Raw genomic sequence first — 20,624 nt, forward strand, 5'->3', positions numbered from 1 at the left:
GCGTGGGAAATATGGGTAGATATGTGGAAAATGAAATAATTATATGGCACATAATTGATTGACGTATATGAAACATTTGTTCAGAAATTATAGTTGTATGGGGGGTGGTACATAATATTATGCATTTAAAAAATAGTGGTAATCAAAATTATCATTATTATCATTATGATGATGATGATTATTATTATTATTATTATTATTGCCATTATTATCAAATTAATGCAAACACAACATAGTTTTTAAGGAACGTTGATTACAATGCAAAATACCTGTACCAAACAAGTTCTGAAAAGGTTTACTTCAATTTCTACGATTACAATTGTGTTTTTGAACCTGTTCATAACAATGCGATCGTTAAGTTTTGTGTCTGAAGTAAATAATTTATGAAAGGACTGTAAAGACCGATGCAGTACTACCCACAAACATCAGACGACATATCTTGGAGTCTTTTCTGGCGCCATTCATATACATTGCAATTTCGCTTAAGGCGCTGAGAGATTCTTGTATGGAACGGCGGCATTCCGAAGCTGTCGAAATACATTCCTCGCCCATTTGAACCGAGGTAAACGGCAACCCAGTGGCTTCCTGCTTGATTGTGGTTGTCGGTGTTGATGATAATAGCACAGGGTCGGGGCCATGTCCAGGAGACGCAGTCGGCGGGGTAGACACCTCCAATGCATGCAAACAAATTGAGAATTTTCAATACTTATTTGGGTAGGTGGTATGGTAAATAGGTGCAGCTCCGACTTCACACACTCAGACGAGTGCGAATGTAGAAACGGCATGATGATTAGTTGAAAATGTCGTACAAATCACGAGTTTTCCGTTTTAATTTATGTCTGGTCCCTTTTTTCGCTTTCTTACTGTTTTTGTTTGCAATGGCTCTCTTCTTTTTATTCTTCCGAGATTTGCATGTCTTGGCAGATCGACGGCCGGTGAGCTTATGAGAGGGGAGACTTTTACGCTTCCTCTTATATCCTGAACCACGCATCATGGAGCCAATTTTGTCCTGCGCCCTCCTTTTGAATTTCAGGCCAGACTCGGCCAATCGGTCTGTTGGATTTTCCATGAAATAAATAAAGAACAAAAGTCAATCTTATTCTCTTCTGAGTGTTGAAAGACATTTTTATGGGTTCGAATTCTGAGAAGTGTAAGGTATGATAGTTAAGCTTGATTTTAAGTATGTAGACAAAGTGGAATGAATAGGACTCTTTGAGAGCATGTGACTAGAAGGCCCAGGGTGTTGTTTCCCTTTGCAGATTTAGCTAGTTCCTCTAAGGAATCGGTATAGAGTGGACGTGTCTTCCGAGCATAACTATTTGAGTTGAATACGTTAGAAGTAATGGACATCTGATTTAGTATTATAATTGAGTTTTATTAATGTAAAATAATGGTGCATTTCACAGTATGTGCCATATCAGCGATGACTCCTAGCAACCCGACTTGCATCGTGCTCTACACTCCTATTTCTGCCATCCTACTAGTGGTGGCAGCACTCATTGTTATAAGTACAAATGTACAATATTCCCAACACGCCTCTTTACATTTGCACTTTAACAACCTTATTATATTCGTTACGTTTATCTTCATTTTAATTCTTTTCTCAGTTTAACAAACTTTGGCTTGCCTAATGATTTTGTCAAGATATCTTCAATATTATCCTGAGTATCTATTTTAACAAAATCAAATTTTCCTGTCTCGTAATTATCATAAACATCATGGTATTGTACTTCAATGTATTTAGACTTCTTAGACAGATTACCATTCTTAGCAATACATACTGCTCCAGAATTGTCTTCATAGATATTTATTGGTGCATCAAACTCAATTTTAAATATTTCCTTCAATAATCCTCTTATAAAATTAACTTCAGTTAAAGCTTCAGACAATGCTACATACTCAGCTTCAGTTGACGATTTAGTCACTGACTTTTATTTACGTGATTTCCAATAAACTATATTTTCATACATTCTCACAATACATCCTGACGTAGACTTTTTATCGACAATATCTCCTGCCCAGTCTGAATCTACCAAAGAATCTAGTACATCTTCTCTTCCTGATCTCGTGTAATTTAATTTCAAGCTTTTAGTTAAATATAGATACTTGAAAATCCTCATAGCATACTTAAAATGTGTTTCATCATAACAACTTTGGAATCTACTCAGATAATTTACACTGAAAGCAATGTCTGGCCTTGTTCCTGTACTGATATATAATAATACTCCGATTAAATTTCGATATTTCACTTGCTCATTAATTGGATTAGCTGCCTTAAGTTTCAAATTCGTTTCCATTGGTGTTTGATACAGTTTAGCATTTTTCAAATCATACTTCTTGGCCAATGACTCTATATAATTCTCCTGACTCAAAGTCATTACATTTTTCTCGATGTCATGTTCAATGTCTATACCGATATAATTACTGACTTGGCCCATATCTTTCATTCTAAAACGTTTGGATAGTTGTGATTTCACCTCTTGTACTTTTAAAATATTTTTACTACAAATTAGTAAGTCATCAACGAAGATTATTAAATACACAGGGATTGATTCATCATTTTTAACGTAGAGACAATAATCATCTTTGCTCCTGACAAACTTCAACTCATTCATAAATTTGTGAAAACACTCATACTAAGATTTGGGACTTTCTCTGAGCCCATACAGTGACTTATGTAACTTATACACTTTGTCTGTACCATCTTCATAACCTTGAGGTTGATTTACATACACTTCTGATCTACTCGTTCCATTTAAAAAATCAGTCTCTACATCCATTTGTTCTATTCTCAATTCATTCTGACAACAATAAGATAATAATATTTTCAATGTCTCCATTTTAGCAACTGGTGAATAGGTTTTCACTATTTGTTCTCTTTGTTGAAATCCTCGAACAACTAGTTTAGCTGTATAAATATTATTTGGTTTCTTTTTGTAAAGCCATTTAACATCAATCACTTTCTCGTCTTTAGGTTTATCTACTAGACTCCATGTTTTATTTTTATTGATACAATTAATTTCTCTTTCCATTGCCTGTTGCCAATTTTTAGATTCTTTACTTTCAATCGCCTCTACAAATGTATTAGGATCATTAACCTTATAGAAATTTATATCGACACAATATGATACAAAATCTTTACTATATCTTAAATTTTGTTTTCTTACTCTCTTAGACCTTCTCAATGAATTTTCTTTTTTATTTCCTTTCGTTGACTCAGCAGAATCATACTCAGATTCATTATTATCTTCTTCCTTAGCTTCATCACTTGAATTATCATTATCAAGCTCATCATTCATTTCATCACTTGTATCACTACTGAAATGAATATACACTATTTCATCATTGACTATGTCTACATGCCTTGCTATAATAATTCTGTTATTAATTAATACACGATAACCAACTTCTGTGTAACCCAACAATACTCCCAACTTAGCTTTATCATCCCATTTTGAACTTCTCTGTGACTCAGGTACTCTTACAAAAACTCGACTTCCGTACAACTTCAGATGTTTTGCATTTGGTTTCTCATTAAAAAATATTTCGTATGGAGTTTTGATTTCAATAGTGTCAGCAAGTGTTCTGTTCTTTAAATATGTAGCTGCATTAATAACTTCCGGCCAAAATCTTTGATTTACTTTTGCATCTTTGAATAAACATCTAGCAGAATCCATTATTGTTCTATTAAATCTTTCAGCTACTCCATTCAGTTCATGAACATATGGTGAACATGGCATAATATTGTAACGTGACATTTTCCTGTGGGGTTGGAAAATGCCCATTACCTTCGCCCTACTTCCCCTAAATCTAATTAAACCCAAAATCTAAACCAGTCGGCGCCAGATACTTTTTAGGCCGGAAGCACCAAACCGGAATTTTTGTAGATCCTCAATCATCGAATCCCAAAATTATTCTGTTATGTCCGGAGACGTTGTCAGCGTCGGAGGACAACTGTTATGTAATTGAGTTATTTGCGGAAAACAAGAACTAGACATTTTGATATAAAAATATGGAATAGCTAAATTGAAAATATGGAATGAAGCTAAGTATTTTTATATTTGAGATTTTGTTTGGACGACGCTAGGTTTAGTTTTTTCGCTCTTACCTTAATTATGTTGTTAATCTAAATGAAAAGGGGAATAAAGGAATTAGGAATAATCAAATGATTCCGAGTAAATTTTATTCTCAAAAATGATATTCTCTATTATGAACCTTTTTGAATTACAATTAACAATGATTGATTCTTATCTAGAATTCTATGTAAATTTTATTGGACAAGAAAGTATTAACGGTAAAATATTTGTCCCCGAATAGGTTCTTAGAGAGTTGATTAGCCAATTAATTTGGAATTGGAGAAGAATATAATTATTTTTATGAGACTCACAGTTCATGTGTGTAAATGTATACTATCCCTTATGTATTGGGGATGTGTGGATCCTTCGGTGACACAATCGTCTTTCTTCACCAGAATCAGAATGGCCTCTGATCCTATCATGAATACTTCTTATTCATGCCACGTTCACCCACTCGCTTATAATTAATGCACAATGTTTTTGGATAAGTTTTTGAGAATGTCCACAACCACGGAAACTGATTAATTAGTCCTCTTAAAATGCAAGAAACACTCCTACTTTCGATTGAAGGATGCAGTATCCCTGTATACTTCCGACCGTTTAGCTATTTATTATGATTAAATAGACTACCACGCACTATATCGACTCTATCGCGAATTATAATATGGGAGGCCCGAAAGAAACAGATCGATTCCGGAAAGTGATTTCCACCAAGTCAAATTATCGCTCCAACGGTTGCTTCTAGACTGATTCGATCTTTTGATTTTGGGGAGCGGATCGATTTTTTGGGGGTTACACGAGTTGGCTTCTGATCGGTGGAAATTATGGTATGGTTTCCCACTACCGATTGTTAGAGGGGATTGTCCTGTTAAGTCAGCGGTTTTCGGCGGTCAGCAGTTTTGTCAGTACATGATTTCCGCGGTGGAGTTCAGTGCTCTGGTATGTGTCATTCTTTTTGTTGGGGTGAATGCACTCGCCGAAATGGCGAAACCAATTTTTGGTTGACGTTGTGTTTATGGTTTAAGGAATGTGGTTCTTTGCGGTTAGTATCTATGGGGAATGCGGGAGAAACTATTGATAAAGGGTTTTGGATATCACAATTCAAAAACGAAAGCGTAACTAAAACTTATAGCAAAAAAAAGAGAGCCAATCAGATTCTGGGGAAAGGTAACGGTCCTCGGGTCACTCAGTGTGCTAGGTTGTGGAGAGAGGGGTGGATTTCAGGTGGAACCAGAGTTACTGGCCACAAAAATGAGGGATTTAGGAGGGAAAAATCACAAAAAGTTCCTCAATAATAATTATATCATCTATATTTTTCAAAACTTCCCGCCCTCCCAATTATCTACAAATCATATACAAAAACTTTACAAATGCTATATTTTCCCGACATTCCCTTCGAATTTTCTTTAATTTTTACCAGGGATAACAATCCTGGATAATTTTTAATAACTCTCCAATTATTCCCAAAACTTTGGGGTAAGTTCCCAAATAACTTGGCCTAATTACCCAAATAGACATCTCCCAAAATCTCCATTCAGATATGTGAAAATTAATAAGAAATATTACAAATGATGCAGCGTGAACTAATCCAACTAACGCGTGCGAGAGAGAGAGAGAGAGAGGCGCTCGGTAAGACGCCGCGGGAGCGAGAGAGACGGATGCCAAACCCACCACGCATGGGGGAGATTTTCGAGGGCCGGCAATCACGCTTCCGGAAACTCGCGAAAACGCCGAATCCGTCGAGGCGAAAATACAAATTTATGGCGCATTAAATTGCGACACTCCCGTAGATCCCTCTGATAAAAATTCGACCATTTCTAATAATTTTTAACCGCTACAGGATCACCGTAATCCTGCCGGAACCGCGAACGCACTTTATGCGTTAGACAATGGGCCCACCCAAAGTATTACACCAAGGGTGGAATTAACCGGCTAACCGATCTCCAGTGTGTGATGCCTTCTTTCATCCAATCAACAGAGTGGAGCAACTGTAAGAATTGATGCTTATCATCGATAGGCTTCGGGTTTGCTAAAAGTGCAAACTCCAGAATGAATTGTAACAGACAAATTGTGATTTTATTCATATGGATGTTAAAGGGACATGGCGCCACAACCGTTGTCCTCTGTTAATAGCTGATGGTATCAGTGTTAAGTGTAAAGCTTGTCAGAAGATTAAAAGAACTGTAACGCAGAAAATTCATCGGGCGGCAAACCGCGCCGTGGTAAAAAGAATTAGAATTGTTCTTTCTCCAAAGAAGAAATTGGCATTTTGCAGGTTTAAAACGAAATTAAATTCTTCACGAGAGGCTACAAGTCGAGCATCTGCGCAGGTTGTATACTATAAACGAGAGCTTGATGCTTGCTGCCTAAGACTACAACGGTTTCGGGATTGTGATATCACATTTTATGAAGATAAAGGTCGTCTGACGAGAAATGAGGCAACTGCGTTGAAGAAAATATTGAGTGCTGCGAAGAAAAAAAGTCCGAGGGGCAGACGATATACGGACGAATGGATTTTGCTATGCATGTTCTTCCATATGCGTTCCCCGTCAGGATACTCATTTGTTTGCTCACACAGTGTCCTACAAATTCCTTCTGTTCGAACAATTCGACGATATTTGTCTGATATAACCGCGTCTTGTGGGTTTGATCCGGAATTTTTCGAAGTCCTCAAACTTATGCTGGCTGGGAAGGAAGAAACAGATAAACACGGCCTTCTCGTCCTCGATGAAGTCTATACCAGGGAAAGTTTAGATATTAATAGCAGGGCGATGACGTTCACAGGCTTGGCCGATTTCGGTAAAGATAGTCATGAGGAGGCTGTGAATTTTGATAAGAAGGCCAATCGGGCACTTGTTTTTATATACCAATCTTTGACGGAATCTTTCTCCCAGGCCAGTGCTGTTTTTGCTTCACATGGAGCTCTTGTAGGCACTGTGATAGATCAGTTGATCCTCAAAGCAATAACACTTCTGGAGAAAGCTGGAGCAAAAGTTCATGGTATCATTACGGATGGAGCTAGCACAAACCGAGCTTTCTGGGGGGAGAACCACGTCACTGGATGCAGAAAAAATCCATTTAATTCGTATGAACATCCGAATGATGAAAATCGACGAATCTACATTTTTTCAGGCACACCACATCTACTTAAGACTATACGTAATCGCTTATTCAATAAGGGAACGTTTCAGGTTTGTTGGAAACTAGGGACATTTGGGCTTAAATTATAAATTTTAACTTTTCTTGAAAGTTATTAATTAATTTAATTCTCGATGGGAGAGAATAATTCATTTGCCAGGACAAGTACAATTATTTCCCTGTGACGATCAATATAGAGGCACTTCTATTAATGAATTTGTTCGTGAGTTATGAACATGAGAGGAAAATGTGAAAAAAGTACGTATTTTAGCCCATTCTCCCTCATTGAATCTTATATACATGTATTTTTTTTTACTGTTCCAGTAAAAAGACACTCATCAAGTGGGAGCACTTGGAGACACTTCATGAAGCTGATAAGAAGTTTGCTGGTATAGGAGGAAAGCTTGTTTGCCCTCGGTTGTCACTCCAAAATCTCAAACTCAATAATTCTCCGAAGATGAGGGTCAGATTGGCCACGCAGGTACGAATAATTAAATTTCCTCTTAAAATGAGTTCTTCTGGCTTCAATTTTATGTTTTGCAAACTTATCAGCATTGTAAACCACTTTTTGTTTCAGGTTTTCAGTAATTCAGTTGCACATGGGCTTGATGTTTTTCGAGATAAAGTAGAGGGTTTGAGGGACTCTGAAGAAACCGCAGAATTTTGTAGGTTCATCAATAATTTATTTGATGCGTTGAATCGCACGGAGGACATGAATGGTGTAGAACCTGGCAACTTGGATTATAAAGTAAAGAGGAAATATTTTATTGAAATGCGATTAAAGGATTAATGATGTAATACATCAGATGATTCTTTCATTTAGGTAATTGAAGACGCTTTAAATAAGTTGGATCAATGGGAGAAATATGAGGAGGAGGGTGAAATTGCCAGAGACGTATTCTTAACAAGGCAGACTGCTGAAGGCCTACATGTGACTCTGAAATCCACTCTGGGATTAATCAAGTATTTTACTGAGGTGTGTGGCTTTACTCATGTTCTCACTGGCAGAATAAATCAGGATTGTCTTGAGGTTTGGAAAGCCACAATATTAACCCTGAAAATTTGCTAAGCGCACAACTCTTTTGGCTTCTGCTTACGTCTCTCTGCTTTGCCATCATGACACTGATATTCATATTTCCATCATTATTTGCTTTTGTTTACAATGTGGATTATCACCCATTAACAGATTTACACTTTTTAACATATTCTTTTTTTTCTTTTTTTTTCTTTTTTTTTTCTTTTTTTTCCATTTTTAATTCTCAGAAATTTTTTGGTTCTATCCGTCAAGGAGGTGGAAGTAATGACCATCCGACCACCTCAAATTTTCTACAGATTTATAAGATACTCAGGACCTACAGTGTACTAAAACCTCCTAAAACAAGCAATTACACTGTTAAATCAACTGATAAACTGGCAGAGCCTCTTATTAAACTCTCTGACCTCAAAACAATCGACAAAAAATCTTCTGGTTTTGCTCGATCTGCTCTTTCTCAAAAAGTCAAATTGAAACTCAATAATATTGTTGGAAATTGTGACATAGAAGTAGGAGATATCTTTGATCATGATTATACACAACCAGAGATCGCTGATTGCATGATGTACTACTTGACTGCTACAATATTCAAACAAGTGATGAATCACGCTGGCTGTCCATCTTGTAAAAAGGGAATGCTACAGCATGATAATAATCCTGCCTTGCCAGAAGCTTATTTTTCTGATATTCTTATGAATGGTCCCTTGATTCACCCTAACAAAGCACTTTATCGTTTCGTCCTATTCCTAGACGAACGATTTATTTACCGCATTAATTCGTCCCATCTATTTGACGATATTCTTGATGATGTTTATTTGCACCCGAGCCTTTCAGTTGAGTCTAAAGACTGTGCTACAGACATTCTTTATCAAATAATTCACTTATTCATCTCTGAACGCATGTGGGAAATCTGCGTACGATCAAACGCGGAGTAGAAATAAATCAATCGAGAAAATAATACAATGGCCAAACTATCAAAAACATGACAATTCAACGATGTATTTACCAATAAATTATAATTCGCAAAACAATATCTTGCCATTATTGCCTTGCCCATAATTATCGTGAGTGACTCCGAGAAACAACATCGCTGTTTGAACGATGCTGTAATGGCGTGGCCTAGCGTTAAGTCGCGTAGCGCCACCTCGGCGGCTTCATTAGCGTGGACAGGAGTTAGGCTGAGTGTCAGGGAGCTGAACCTGGAGGACACCCGTTTTTATTTGGCGGGTAAATTATCACAAAATTGGGAAAATCACTGTCATTTCTTATCACTAGCCAACCGGAAGTGGAACAAGGCGCTTTGGGGTTAACCCAGAGCAAATAATTTATACAATTAACTCACTAATATCCAGGGGTCTACGCCTGCCCCTTCCCTTCATTATCAACTCAACAACGACTATATATTAACTGACCATTCAACTGTAACGCCTTATCTCTTCGATTCGCAGATCGCGACTGATCGATCACGTCGATGTGATCTGATGGGGAAGAACCGGGAGGCTCCGCCCTATTTCCCGAGGTCCTGCCGAAATTTTCCGAGGGGCAGCGGGTGGTGTCACCCGCTCTAGCCTAATTATTTCAACCTTGGTCCTAGCTCTCCCCTTTACCGCCCGGGTTCTCAATACGTGATTGCTCACTAATAGTTTAGGGTTTTGGCGCTTCTCACGGGTTGATTCTCAAGGATCCAGGGGGGTTAAATAAATTAAACAAAACTAAAAACTAATTCTTCGAATCTAAAACAACCTGGCAATTCGTCGAAGACAGGGGCTGTACCTGCTTCGAGCAATCTTCCACCAAAAACTAAAACGTAACCAATTAATCCCCCTAAAAATCCGCTTATTGGAGCGCCGGTATTTCAGCTGGGCTTATTCGAATGCCCATAAGATTAACTAAGCGTGAATCGAGCAATCTTCCCACAAAAACTACCGGATGACTCTTATTTTGGCCCTTCTTCGCGATAACTGTGGTGGGCCCTCAAAACTCGTACTTGGGACAGCAAAAGGCGAGCAAACTCATTAACTAAAGTCCTTAACCACCCGAGGGTGGAGGGAGAGATATACTAATGCCTATTTGTCGGGTTTAGCCACCCCGGGGTGGAAAAGTATTCGAATCGGGTTTAGCCACACCGTGGTGGAAAAGTACACGATTAATAAAAATATTCTCTCTCTATTCTCTTTCACTCACGCTTTCTTCTGTTGGTCGTCTCGGGATCTGTCGGTATTCCTCCCGTCTTTGGGTGTTCCTAACAGACATCCCCACATGTCTATTACAATATTTATTCCCTTTTTTCTTGCAAAATTGAAAACATCTTTGTTTATGTATTCTTTACCATTGTCACACCTCAGATTTTGCCCCTTTCACCTGTCATATTCTCAACTAGATTTACATACTCAATTAGACACTTACAGACTGCATCTTTGGATTTTATACAAAATACTTTTGCACATTTACTACGGTTATCTACAAATGATAAGAAATGGTTCTCTCCAGAATTCCCTACTGTTGGATGTGGTCCATTTAAATCAGTATGAACAATCTCTAGAATATCTTCTGCTCATTTTCTGTCGTTTTCAAAAGGTAGATTATGCATTTTTGACTCAATACATGTTGCACACTTCATTTCTTCCTTTTCCAAATTCTTAGGTAAACCATCTAATAGTTCATTTTTGCATATAGTAATTAAATATTTGAAACTGACATGACCTAGAGTGCAATTGCTCTCACCCCTGACGTGATCTATAGACGAGACGAAGGGGACAGTTGGGTCACCGACTGAGCGCGTCCCCAGGTGGCGGATAGGGGAAAGGCCAGAGAATGGGTGGTACCTCCGGCACGGAGACAGGAGGCTGGGTAACAGCACCTGAATCCAGGATCCTGGGGCCCACTTCAGAACCCGGCTAGCGATAGCTATAATCTCGACCTACGGGAGTAAAGACCGGTCAGGAAGACCCAAGGCATCGCCGCGGACAAGACTCCCCAAGCCAACGTGGAAGATATCGTGCCGAGGGCTGAATGGCACTGGGGAACAGTGCTTAACGATACCCTTGGGGAACCAGGCAGCACCCCATTGTATTTATGCCTTACCCCCGTATCCAGGCCCTGAAGGGGTGGACCTTATTTTCCTAGGATTCTTGTGGGACCTTAATGGAACCAATTAACAATAAAAATTGTAAGGCCAATGACGGTGCCCTCCTTGAGAGAACGGCAGAGGCCTTTAGGGTAGAGGAGGAGAGGGTCGGCGCTAGGGCCCCAGACGGGGAACAAGCGCGGATGGAGGTAGATGGGTAGTCAGCCTCAGGGGGACCCACCGTAGGTGGGCCCGCTGTCGCCGACCCCACCCAGGGTAAGAGAAAGAAAGGGCGGACGGACGTGGAGAAACGCAGGGCCCGCCAGGCCGCCCTAGAATTTCCGATACCAGCTGAGCCGGAAAATAATATAACTCTTTGCAAAGATGCCCCATCGATGAATAGTACCGAACCTTCATCATTTGTTCCTCTTCCAGGAGTTAAAATCCCTCGTTCAAGCAATGGAAATATCAATGGAGTCGAAATTCCGCAATCATTATCGTTGAACGACGTGCTCGATGACAAACGCCAACTTTTTGAGAATTCAAGAGATGCCGTTACCTTTAAGCGCGGAAACATAGTGCACTTCCTCTCAGCGGATTTGAAAGTTACAACCCCCATTGCAAAATTGCTCCTGACGACGAAATTAATCGATATAGATAACTTGAAAAAGCATCAACCAGAAATTGGAGACGTGTTCGTGACTCCAATCGGAAAATACCGGACGTTCACAGTAATTGTAAAGCAATTCCATTTTCAAAAAGCGCGAGTAAGCGATATCATGTTAGGCTTGGAACATCTACGTGAAGCTTTGATACACTATAAGCAAAATACCTTCCGACTATCAAGAACGGGAGACGGATTAGATGCTGTAAGTTTAAGCGCACTATTTGAAGAAGTATTCGATGGAGATTCAGTCAGTATAACCGTGTGCGAAGGTAGAGTTCAAATTCCCGACGGGAAATCTAGAATGGGCATAATAAAGGAGGCGCATGATAGTTTAATGGGAGGCCACAAAGGCATAGTTAAAACCTGTTGCCGAATCAAAGAGCGTTTCTATTGGCCTGGGATAACGCAGGATGTCACTGAATACGTTAGGAGGTGTAGGATTTGCCGGGAAATGAAACTCAATCGGTTTAAAACTATTCAACCGATGGTCATAACATCAACTCCATTGGTCCCATTCGAGCGAGTTGCAATAGACACAGTGGGCGCGCTCACCCCAACCGACCGAGGGAATCTGCATATTCTAACTATTCAGGACAACCTAACTAAATATTGTTTAGCAGCCGCAATACCCGATTTGAGAACAAAAACTATAACCAGGCTTGTCAAAGTACAAAGCTGGATATCACGATTGTTCGCGAGAGGTAAGATGAATCTTACAGGCAGTCAATGAGGTATATGGGTTTTTGCAAATTCCATATTTCTTGTGCTTATCAATGGCCAAATTGCTCACAACTATAGATCCACTTGATGACTACGGATACCATGAAATAATTTTGCTCAATAAGGACTTCCAGTAGTCGAGCACAAAGAATTTACTACCAATTTTCGGAACACTGCGACTGAACGCGATGTAGCAATTTAAAGGCCATAGAATTTCCTATTTCTGGACTTTTTTATTCTAAATTGCATTCAATATTACTGTCTTCGAAATTCAAATAAAGTTATAATTTATTGACAAATACCCTAGAGGATCCATAACTTGCAACTCTCTACAACTTTCTGTAGCCCGCTTTTACGCCCCGTATCTTTTTCAAATATTGAAGCTCATTTCTTTTCTTTCTCAGAAGTAAAAAAGCATGTTATTAAGAAAGAAAAAATATAATAAAAATAATTTAGCTTCTGAAGTGTAGGATATCTTGAGAAGAAATGAAGAAAACAGGGAAATTTTGCAAAATTTAAACTGTTAGAATACTAGATCCCTCTTGCTATTGAAAAAACGAAAAATCATCAAAATTGAATGTCTTTATTATTTTCTCCGGGTTCTTGCGATAAAACACTTCGGAAAACCGGTCACCTATTATCGATTCTAATTCATAAAACCTCCCCTTTATTGCAGGTGAGCCGTTACCTAGACGCACCAGACATAATAACTGGCAACACCTCCCCAATGGATCCAGCTATGAAACAACGCTTACTGCGTCACTTAGATAGCTGCGTATCAGAGTTAGATTTGGACTTGGGTTCTCGACCAGACAGCGGAATAGGGAGTAGTCCAGGAAGCGTCACGGATCGCGTATCGGGTGTGACAAGCCCAAATCCCATGGACCACCATACGCCAGTAACGCCACATTCGAGCGCATCATTAAACTCGTCAGCGATTAAGTCTGAAATTTCAGAACTTGAGACAACGAGACCAGATAGTAGCACGACAACAGGAGACGAAAACAACAATAGTAGCAGACCACCATCAGCATTCAGTCAAGTAAATCCACCGACACTGGATAGCCATTTCTCGGGAGGAGTTGTTATGGATCAGCAGTCGACATCATCATCGAATCCCAATATGCTATCGGTAGTGCAAGTCATACCCTCGAGATTACCAGACGGCCAGGTAGTTTTTCTACTACCTAGCCACTACGTCCAGCTTGCAGCAGCTGCCGCAGCAAATGGCATCAGCATTGGCCCTAACCCACCAACGGCAATCTGGGCGGCTACCAACATGTCTCTACTGAGAGCAACTGACAAACTTTTGAAAAGGTCACACGTGAACGTATCTCAAGATTGGATAGATGGTAATAAACCATCAAAAAGTCCAAGAATTGAGGTATCCGAACAACCATTGGATTTTACAACAACTTCTCAGAAGCTCAAATCTCGACTTGAGCTCCAAGCACAGACTGAATTAATTATATGCCATGAACGGCCCTCTAGTCATGATGGAAGTGAAGGACTTGTGACAACATCACCCAGTAGCCAAGTTGTGAAAGAGGAGGAGAGCATGTGGAGGCCTTGGTGAAATAATTATTCGCTCGACTTCCCTTATAATCGTGATTAAACAATTGATATGACGCGTCGTGTGTACATAGTCATCGAGGAGAACGAGAAAGATTATTTCTATTTGCAAGATATAGATTTATTTGGATGTTATCTAGGTATATGTGCAGCCAATATCTAAACCTACTTGAGTGAAAGAACTTGTGGACTGATGGAAGTTTGCTTAGCTGGGATTTAGATAAATGAAAAAATTGAGTGGGAATAAGATCATCCAGTAATTATTCGGCCAAAGTTCATTCGAAGGACTTTCTACGATCACCAATGTTGGAATAAATTTTCCTTTCTCTTGAAATATACCAATGAAATTCAGTATTCGATGTACTTAGTTACTCAGTCAATATGAAAATAAATATATAGAAACCGGCAGATATTTATAGCAATTTAATTACTGCCTGACCTTTTCACGTTCAACGCATCCATTCGATCTCCGCAGACAAATCTTTCACTACCGATTATTTTACCCTATGAATCCTGAGCATGACGCACAAATTGTCCAGAAATGGTTGAAGAATTCCTTGACACCAAATCATGATTGATCGAAATAATTATAATAGTTAAACGAAAATATTGGCAGTCAGTCCATTACCGTATTAATAACTGAACGTCTTAATCACGGGATAATTTTTTTTTCAAACTATGATTATAAATTATAAAATAGACATTGAAAGTGATATCAATTTCATTACATGTAATTTTTAATCTGTGCAATTTGAACAAAGCTTTGACTCTATTAGTTTTTATTTTTTTATATTTAATTCTCCCTATGAAATTATTTCTATAAAATTATCCAGTTGTGGAGCCGCTGCCTTTGCGATTCATAATAATTTTATTAAATTTTGTTTATTTTTGATAATTAGAAATAAATAATAATTAGAAATTTTACAACGTAAAAGATAAAGAAAAATCACTCATTAAATTCAATATTACTATTGTTGCAGTAATTCTCAACATATTTCCTCGCAAGTGTGCGTGCATCGTTGAGTGTTTCCGCATTTCCATGTTGTTCCTCAAAAGCAATGAACTTGGCAAATAACGCTTTCATCTTTTTTGCAGGCAATATCTGATTAACAGCGCGTTCTAGGACAGCTCTTACAGTATCGAAACGTTTTGCTTTAACTAAAGCGTCAACATAAGCGCACCAGATGTCAATTCTCTTCGGATATGACGACAATATTTTTTCAAAAAGAGCTTCAGCCCTTTCATTATCCCCGAATTTACTCTCCAACTGGGCGAATTTTACTGTGAGATTCACGTGGTCGGTTGGAGGGAGAGACTGGAGAGCTCTCTGCATCGTGTACCTTGATTTTTCACTCAATCCAGCCTTCAATAATGCAGCTCCACACTGGACCCACACATCAGGAAGACCCTTGAACTTTCCCGTAATGGTTTTCACAAGCCTTTCCATTTCATCAGTCCGCCCCGCATCCGAGTGCACCTTCAGCATATGAAGATATATCTTCTGAGGATCGTTAGCATTGATGGCCTCCATAAAGAGTTTGTGCAGGCTCTCAGGAGTACCGAATCTAGATTCGAGATTTAGCCAGCCCTGCCAAACATTGAGCTTTTCATTTTCCTCCCTGAAGTTGATGGTCTTGAGGGCCTGCGCAGCCACGGCTCTCGCCTTTTCAATCTCCGTACTCTGAAGGTGATACGCCATGTACTGCAACCAGACAAAGGAACTGTCGGGACTGGACAGAACCAGCCTGTTAAACTGCTCCACCGAATTCGGAAGATTATTCCTAGCTAGTTGTTCCTCTTTTTCTCTGACCTCCCTCTCCTTCTGACGCTCGAGCTCTCTTCGTTCACCGGCAGACATTTTCTTTTTTCGTTTAGTCGGCAGCTCTTCGGCAATACCTTCGTCGTTACTGGAGTCCGTGAGGTGAAGATTGATGTCTGGATTCGAGTCCCAGAAAAAGCCACATTCTGGAATACTCACTTGCTCCATCTCTAGAAGTTTTTCGTCTTTAATTTTTGATCCAGGAGAATTCAATTCTTTAATTGCTTCACCAATTTCTGAGACCCTTTCTGACTCTTTCGAACTGCCACTGACGACTTGCCCTCCATTTTCATCTTTTTTTGGTACAGCCTCTCTAATCCCGTCATCCTTTGAATTGATACCTTTCTTCGAAACTTTAGATTGTCTCAATTGATCTTCATCATCTGTTTCTCTTTTTCTTTTCATCACAGCATTAGCCTTCTTAGAACTGCCCATAACAAACGCCAGCTCTCTGTAGGCAATTGGAATAATATCTGATTCATCATCCTTCATAAGTATATAACATTTGACAGTGGCACCTAATCTATAATTCGATAGATCGGGTGTCACATGATTAAGATGAGCTCTGGTGGGCAATGCTACAAGGCTCCCCTTGCCGTAACCCTTTACAACAGCAAGAATAAACCACTTGTCTACAAGAACAATTTGTCCACTCAATTTTTTACCAAGGCCGTCTTCTGAAATTTTGTTCTGTTTGGGTTTGATGGCATTAATAAAGATCGGATTTAACGTTATCTCGACGAGTTCGTCAATGTAATTTATCCACAATACACATCCCTTCACTTGGTCACCAATTTTCAAGGATTTCTTTAAATGAAATTCCCTCACAGTTGCTGGAACACCATTATCTAGATTGACAATAACTCCGTGTTCAACTATCTTTTCAACAACTCCAGAGACTCTTTCCCCCAGTTTCATTTTAGAAACTTGTTTCGTATTGTAGTAATTCAGTGATGATAACTCTTTCAATTTGGATAGATATAGGGCTAGAACATCAACACAAGCGATGACATCTGTATCATTTTCTACAGCTGAGGACCAGACTTCATGGAGAACTGTTGTCAAATGAATGACCTGCGTTTTTTTATTAATCTGAGTGATTTTTCCGAACAATATCTGGTGCTTAAACAGCACTTTTATATTGTCTATTTTATTGAGAGCTACAATTCCATAGTTCTTCAAGTCCTTCACTGGCAGCAGAACTCGAATTCCCGTTTGATGAATTTGAACGATGGAGCACGGAATGCAATCACCGACGGACAAGTTCTTGACATCGGTGTACCACTTTTGAGGGACCAGAGTGTTGGTCAAGAGGAACTCCGGAGTTGTTGAAAAGACTCGTGCTGATATAGTGTCACCTGGAGTTGAATGAACCGCTATGTGCCTACCAATTTGTTCACAGGGGGACATGTGTCCAGCTGGAAGATATGCAGTAATGAAGCCTTTGCCAGAAGGATGGGGAACACGAACGTGAACCCCTTCCACTGAAGAGTCCATCACTTTTCCCTCTACAGTTTCCCCGATGTCAAAGGGACAGGTTTTCAAGTCTTCATCCTCAGGAAGCAACTCGAGAAGTAGCCTGTGCTCCTGTAGAATTACATTTGTAATCCTCACCTGCACGACTTGCCCTTGCCTAAATGCCTTAATTCCCCAAAAAATTTTCTGCAGCGATTTTGCGGATATCAGACCTTTCAGATCGCCGAAAAATTTCACCAACAAACCTTGTCCACTCTTCTTGATAACCGTTGCCAGATGTATGGAGCCAACCTGAGCATCAGCAAATTCTGAGAGAATCGGAAGGTGACTCTCCACCAGGGACTTCTTCAACGTGAAGTTGAAACGCTCCCCTTTTTTGTCTTTCGAGAGAACCCTCGCCAATACTTTTTTACCTACTAAGGGTACAACCTCATCATCAATGTCGCAAATATGCTCTGGAGCTACGTCTCCCAAAATTTTTCCGGCTTTGACAAAGAGAAATTTGTTATCCTGGTTTTGACGAATAATTCTCACTTCTATAATATCCCCTAAGGCCACTGTCTCGGGAATTCTGTACTCCGAGTTAAGCTCGTGTTTCAGAGCTGAGCAGATGTAGATGCGATCGAAATTATCGTACGTTAGTACTCTGCATTTATGGACCGTGTTCGGAGTAAATTTTTCGGGGATTCTCTGAACGTCGACTCCCGAACGTTTGAAGGGTAGAAATCCACGAGTGCTTTTTCCTAAACGAAGGACTATTCCCCTCGCGTCGTTGAAGAGAACTCGTGCTTTTGTAAATTCTCCACAGGTTGCGATTTCCACCTCTGGGTCTAGCGAGGTTTCGGAGAAATATGATAATTTTACTGTAGGCAGAGTATAGAGAAAAATTGCGTCGAACTCTGAGCCCTGTTCATATGTCTCCAGGGGATTCTGCAGGTACAAACGATTTATGTAGCCAATATTATCGCTGTTGAAGGTCACTTGAAGACCATCGGAGAGAATTGTTTCTACTGACACTGAATATTTTGTTCCAGGGATTAGGGCATCTACGGATTGAGCCTCCCCTAACGGTGAGGGTGTCTTTGTATGTTTCATTTTTGTGGATAGCTTCACTATTGTTATACCGTCGACGGTGGCTGCTGAACGTACTGCGCAGAAAATTTGTTGCCCAGGATCTGAAAATTGTATTCCCAAATTAGAGGGGTGAATTTCTTCCGAACCTAGAGAAGAAATCTCAGAGTTTTCAAACTGGTGGTCTAACCCTTGATGTGAGATGTCAACTAACGTTACGAATGGGACATTGTTTCTATTTTTCTCAATAAAAAACCAAAACAATATTGTACTATTGACAAATCATCTATGTAGGCGTGATATGGCGCGCCCTTTGTTTTTTTTTATAACAAAATTGCATTATCTTGTATGATTTTTCATTGCACGATTGCTGATCAGTTTATGTTTTCCGAGAGAGAGAGAGAGAGAGAGAGAGAGAGAAAGAGAGAGAGAGATGATTTTTGTTCAATAGAAATCGTATATGTTTCAAAACATTTTTACTCTAGCCGTCATAAATTGACGAGTTCCATTTTTTTCTTTTTTTCATTAAAATATCCGTTTTATCGCACCATCGCATCTAGAATACTCACAGTATTGATTTCCATCCATGACATCCTTATTTTCTAAAAATCCTCGAAGATTCTGAATGCCAGTGTCCATCGCATATCCATGATCTTCAACACTGTTAACAGAGCATACAATTTTGGATCCTTGTTTTAATTTTCCAGGATCTAAGTTCTGATTAATCATTTCAGGCTCGAGCGAGAGGACAACGCGATGTTTGCTTTGTGCATTGACGCTTTTAACATAGCACACAACATAGTCTCCTCTCTTGTAGAGCTCTGATAAAGCCTTGAAGTCCTCGGGATGCACCTCTGAAGATACCAGATTCTGGAGAAGGTTTGTGTAGGCTTCACTCACATTCGTCACTTGTAAAACCCCACTTAATCGTCCTGGTAGCGAGACAGTCACGTCGTACTGGCTAGAGCTGTGCACTCGGCCGAGGAGAGTCATTCCTTGCGAAAGCGTTGTATAGGTTAAGCATTGGGCAGTCCTTGCCACAATTTCGTTGGCCCGTTGCACATGTTCACCTCCAGATTTTTCTGTTCTGCGCCTTTGCTTTGGCGTTCGATTAAACAACTGAAAAAAAGAAATAATTTTCATTGATAATCATACTAGTCTAAAACCATTTTTTTTAAGTTCTGAAAATATTCTGCAAGATTCAACGTTTTAATCAGTCCTTTAGCATTATTTATCATTCATCTAAGCATTTTCTCCCCAATCAGTTTTATATAAAGTTTTTGAAAAATTATTTCCATAAAGATTACGGTATTCTGTTATATGATAACTCTTATCGGAGACAAACATCATCCCAATTGTTCAATGACCGCAACCAAATTTCCTTCTATCTTTACTTTATAAAACTTACATAATTTGTTGGATTCTTTTTCGATGGTTTTTTACCACCTCGTGGGAAATTGTCTGCCACCATCTAAAATTTAAAAAATATCTCAGCTCAGTATACATCTAAAAGGAAAATTGCATGCAAGGTTTTGCATGCAATTTGAGGTTAGAGTAGTCACATGCATTACAAACCTTCAATTAACACTATAATTTGAATTCCGTAATTACAATACTTCTATATTCCAGACTCAAGTGTGACTGTAATTTAGAGTGAATAATATTTGTTCATCTGTCACATTAATTATATGTTAATAAAATTATAAAATTTCTAATTTACGCATGGCACTTGCGTTACTTTCATTTAAGAGAAGCCACATGGGAAGAATGCAGTGTTGCCAGACCCGAGGCAATGGATTCTGGTATCCCCACCCCAAAATTATGGTATTCAGCAGAAAATAATGGTATCAAGGGATGGTAAGGTAGAATCTTCCGAAAACAGTACGAAACATTAAAATAACATTGTTCGAATCATTCTTAAGTAGCGAATAGTCAATTTATTATTGATATATCTAGGATTTAAGCATAAACTTTGGTACCTCATT

General features: G+C 39.2%; 3 protein-coding genes across 4 annotated transcripts; 1 reads left to right on the plus strand and 2 right to left on the minus strand.

Moving 5' to 3' along the window:
* Positions 1-412: 412 nt before the first annotated feature.
* On the minus strand, positions 413-4,517 carry LOC135168189 (uncharacterized). Of its 2 annotated transcripts, none has more exons than XM_064132133.1 (3): positions 4,388-4,517; positions 865-1,053; positions 413-669 (listed from the first exon to the last, which is right to left on the minus strand). In XM_064132133.1, the coding sequence occupies exons 1-3, from the start codon at positions 4,392-4,394 to the stop codon at positions 413-415; spliced, it is 453 nt and encodes a 150-aa protein (XP_063988203.1). In that variant the 5' UTR covers positions 4,395-4,517. The 2 variants fall into 2 exon arrangements, with proteins under 2 accessions (XP_063988203.1, XP_063988204.1); XM_064132134.1 differs by having other exon boundaries at positions 483-669; positions 810-1,053.
* A 3,003-nt stretch (positions 4,518-7,520) lies between these two features.
* LOC135168188 (uncharacterized) lies at positions 7,521-14,681 on the plus strand. The gene is made up of 4 exons (XM_064132132.1): positions 7,521-7,695; positions 7,792-7,962; positions 8,038-8,244; positions 13,378-14,681. Exons 1-4 carry the CDS (start codon positions 7,672-7,674, stop codon positions 14,275-14,277), a joined length of 1,302 nt encoding a protein of 433 aa, XP_063988202.1. The 5' UTR covers positions 7,521-7,671; the 3' UTR covers positions 14,278-14,681.
* A 441-nt stretch (positions 14,682-15,122) lies between these two features.
* On the minus strand, positions 15,123-20,412 carry LOC135168187 (protein RRP5 homolog). The gene is made up of 4 exons (XM_064132131.1): positions 20,215-20,412; positions 20,048-20,110; positions 19,209-19,758; positions 15,123-18,743 (listed from the first exon to the last, which is right to left on the minus strand). Exons 2-4 carry the CDS (start codon positions 20,108-20,110, stop codon positions 15,220-15,222), a joined length of 4,137 nt encoding a protein of 1,378 aa, XP_063988201.1. The 5' UTR covers positions 20,215-20,412; the 3' UTR covers positions 15,123-15,219.
* Between the last annotated feature and the right edge of the window lie 212 nt (positions 20,413-20,624).

This window comes from Diachasmimorpha longicaudata, chromosome 12 (genome assembly GCF_034640455.1).
Source record: "Diachasmimorpha longicaudata isolate KC_UGA_2023 chromosome 12, iyDiaLong2, whole genome shotgun sequence".
NCBI classification, from domain to species: domain Eukaryota; kingdom Metazoa; phylum Arthropoda; class Insecta; order Hymenoptera; family Braconidae; genus Diachasmimorpha; species Diachasmimorpha longicaudata.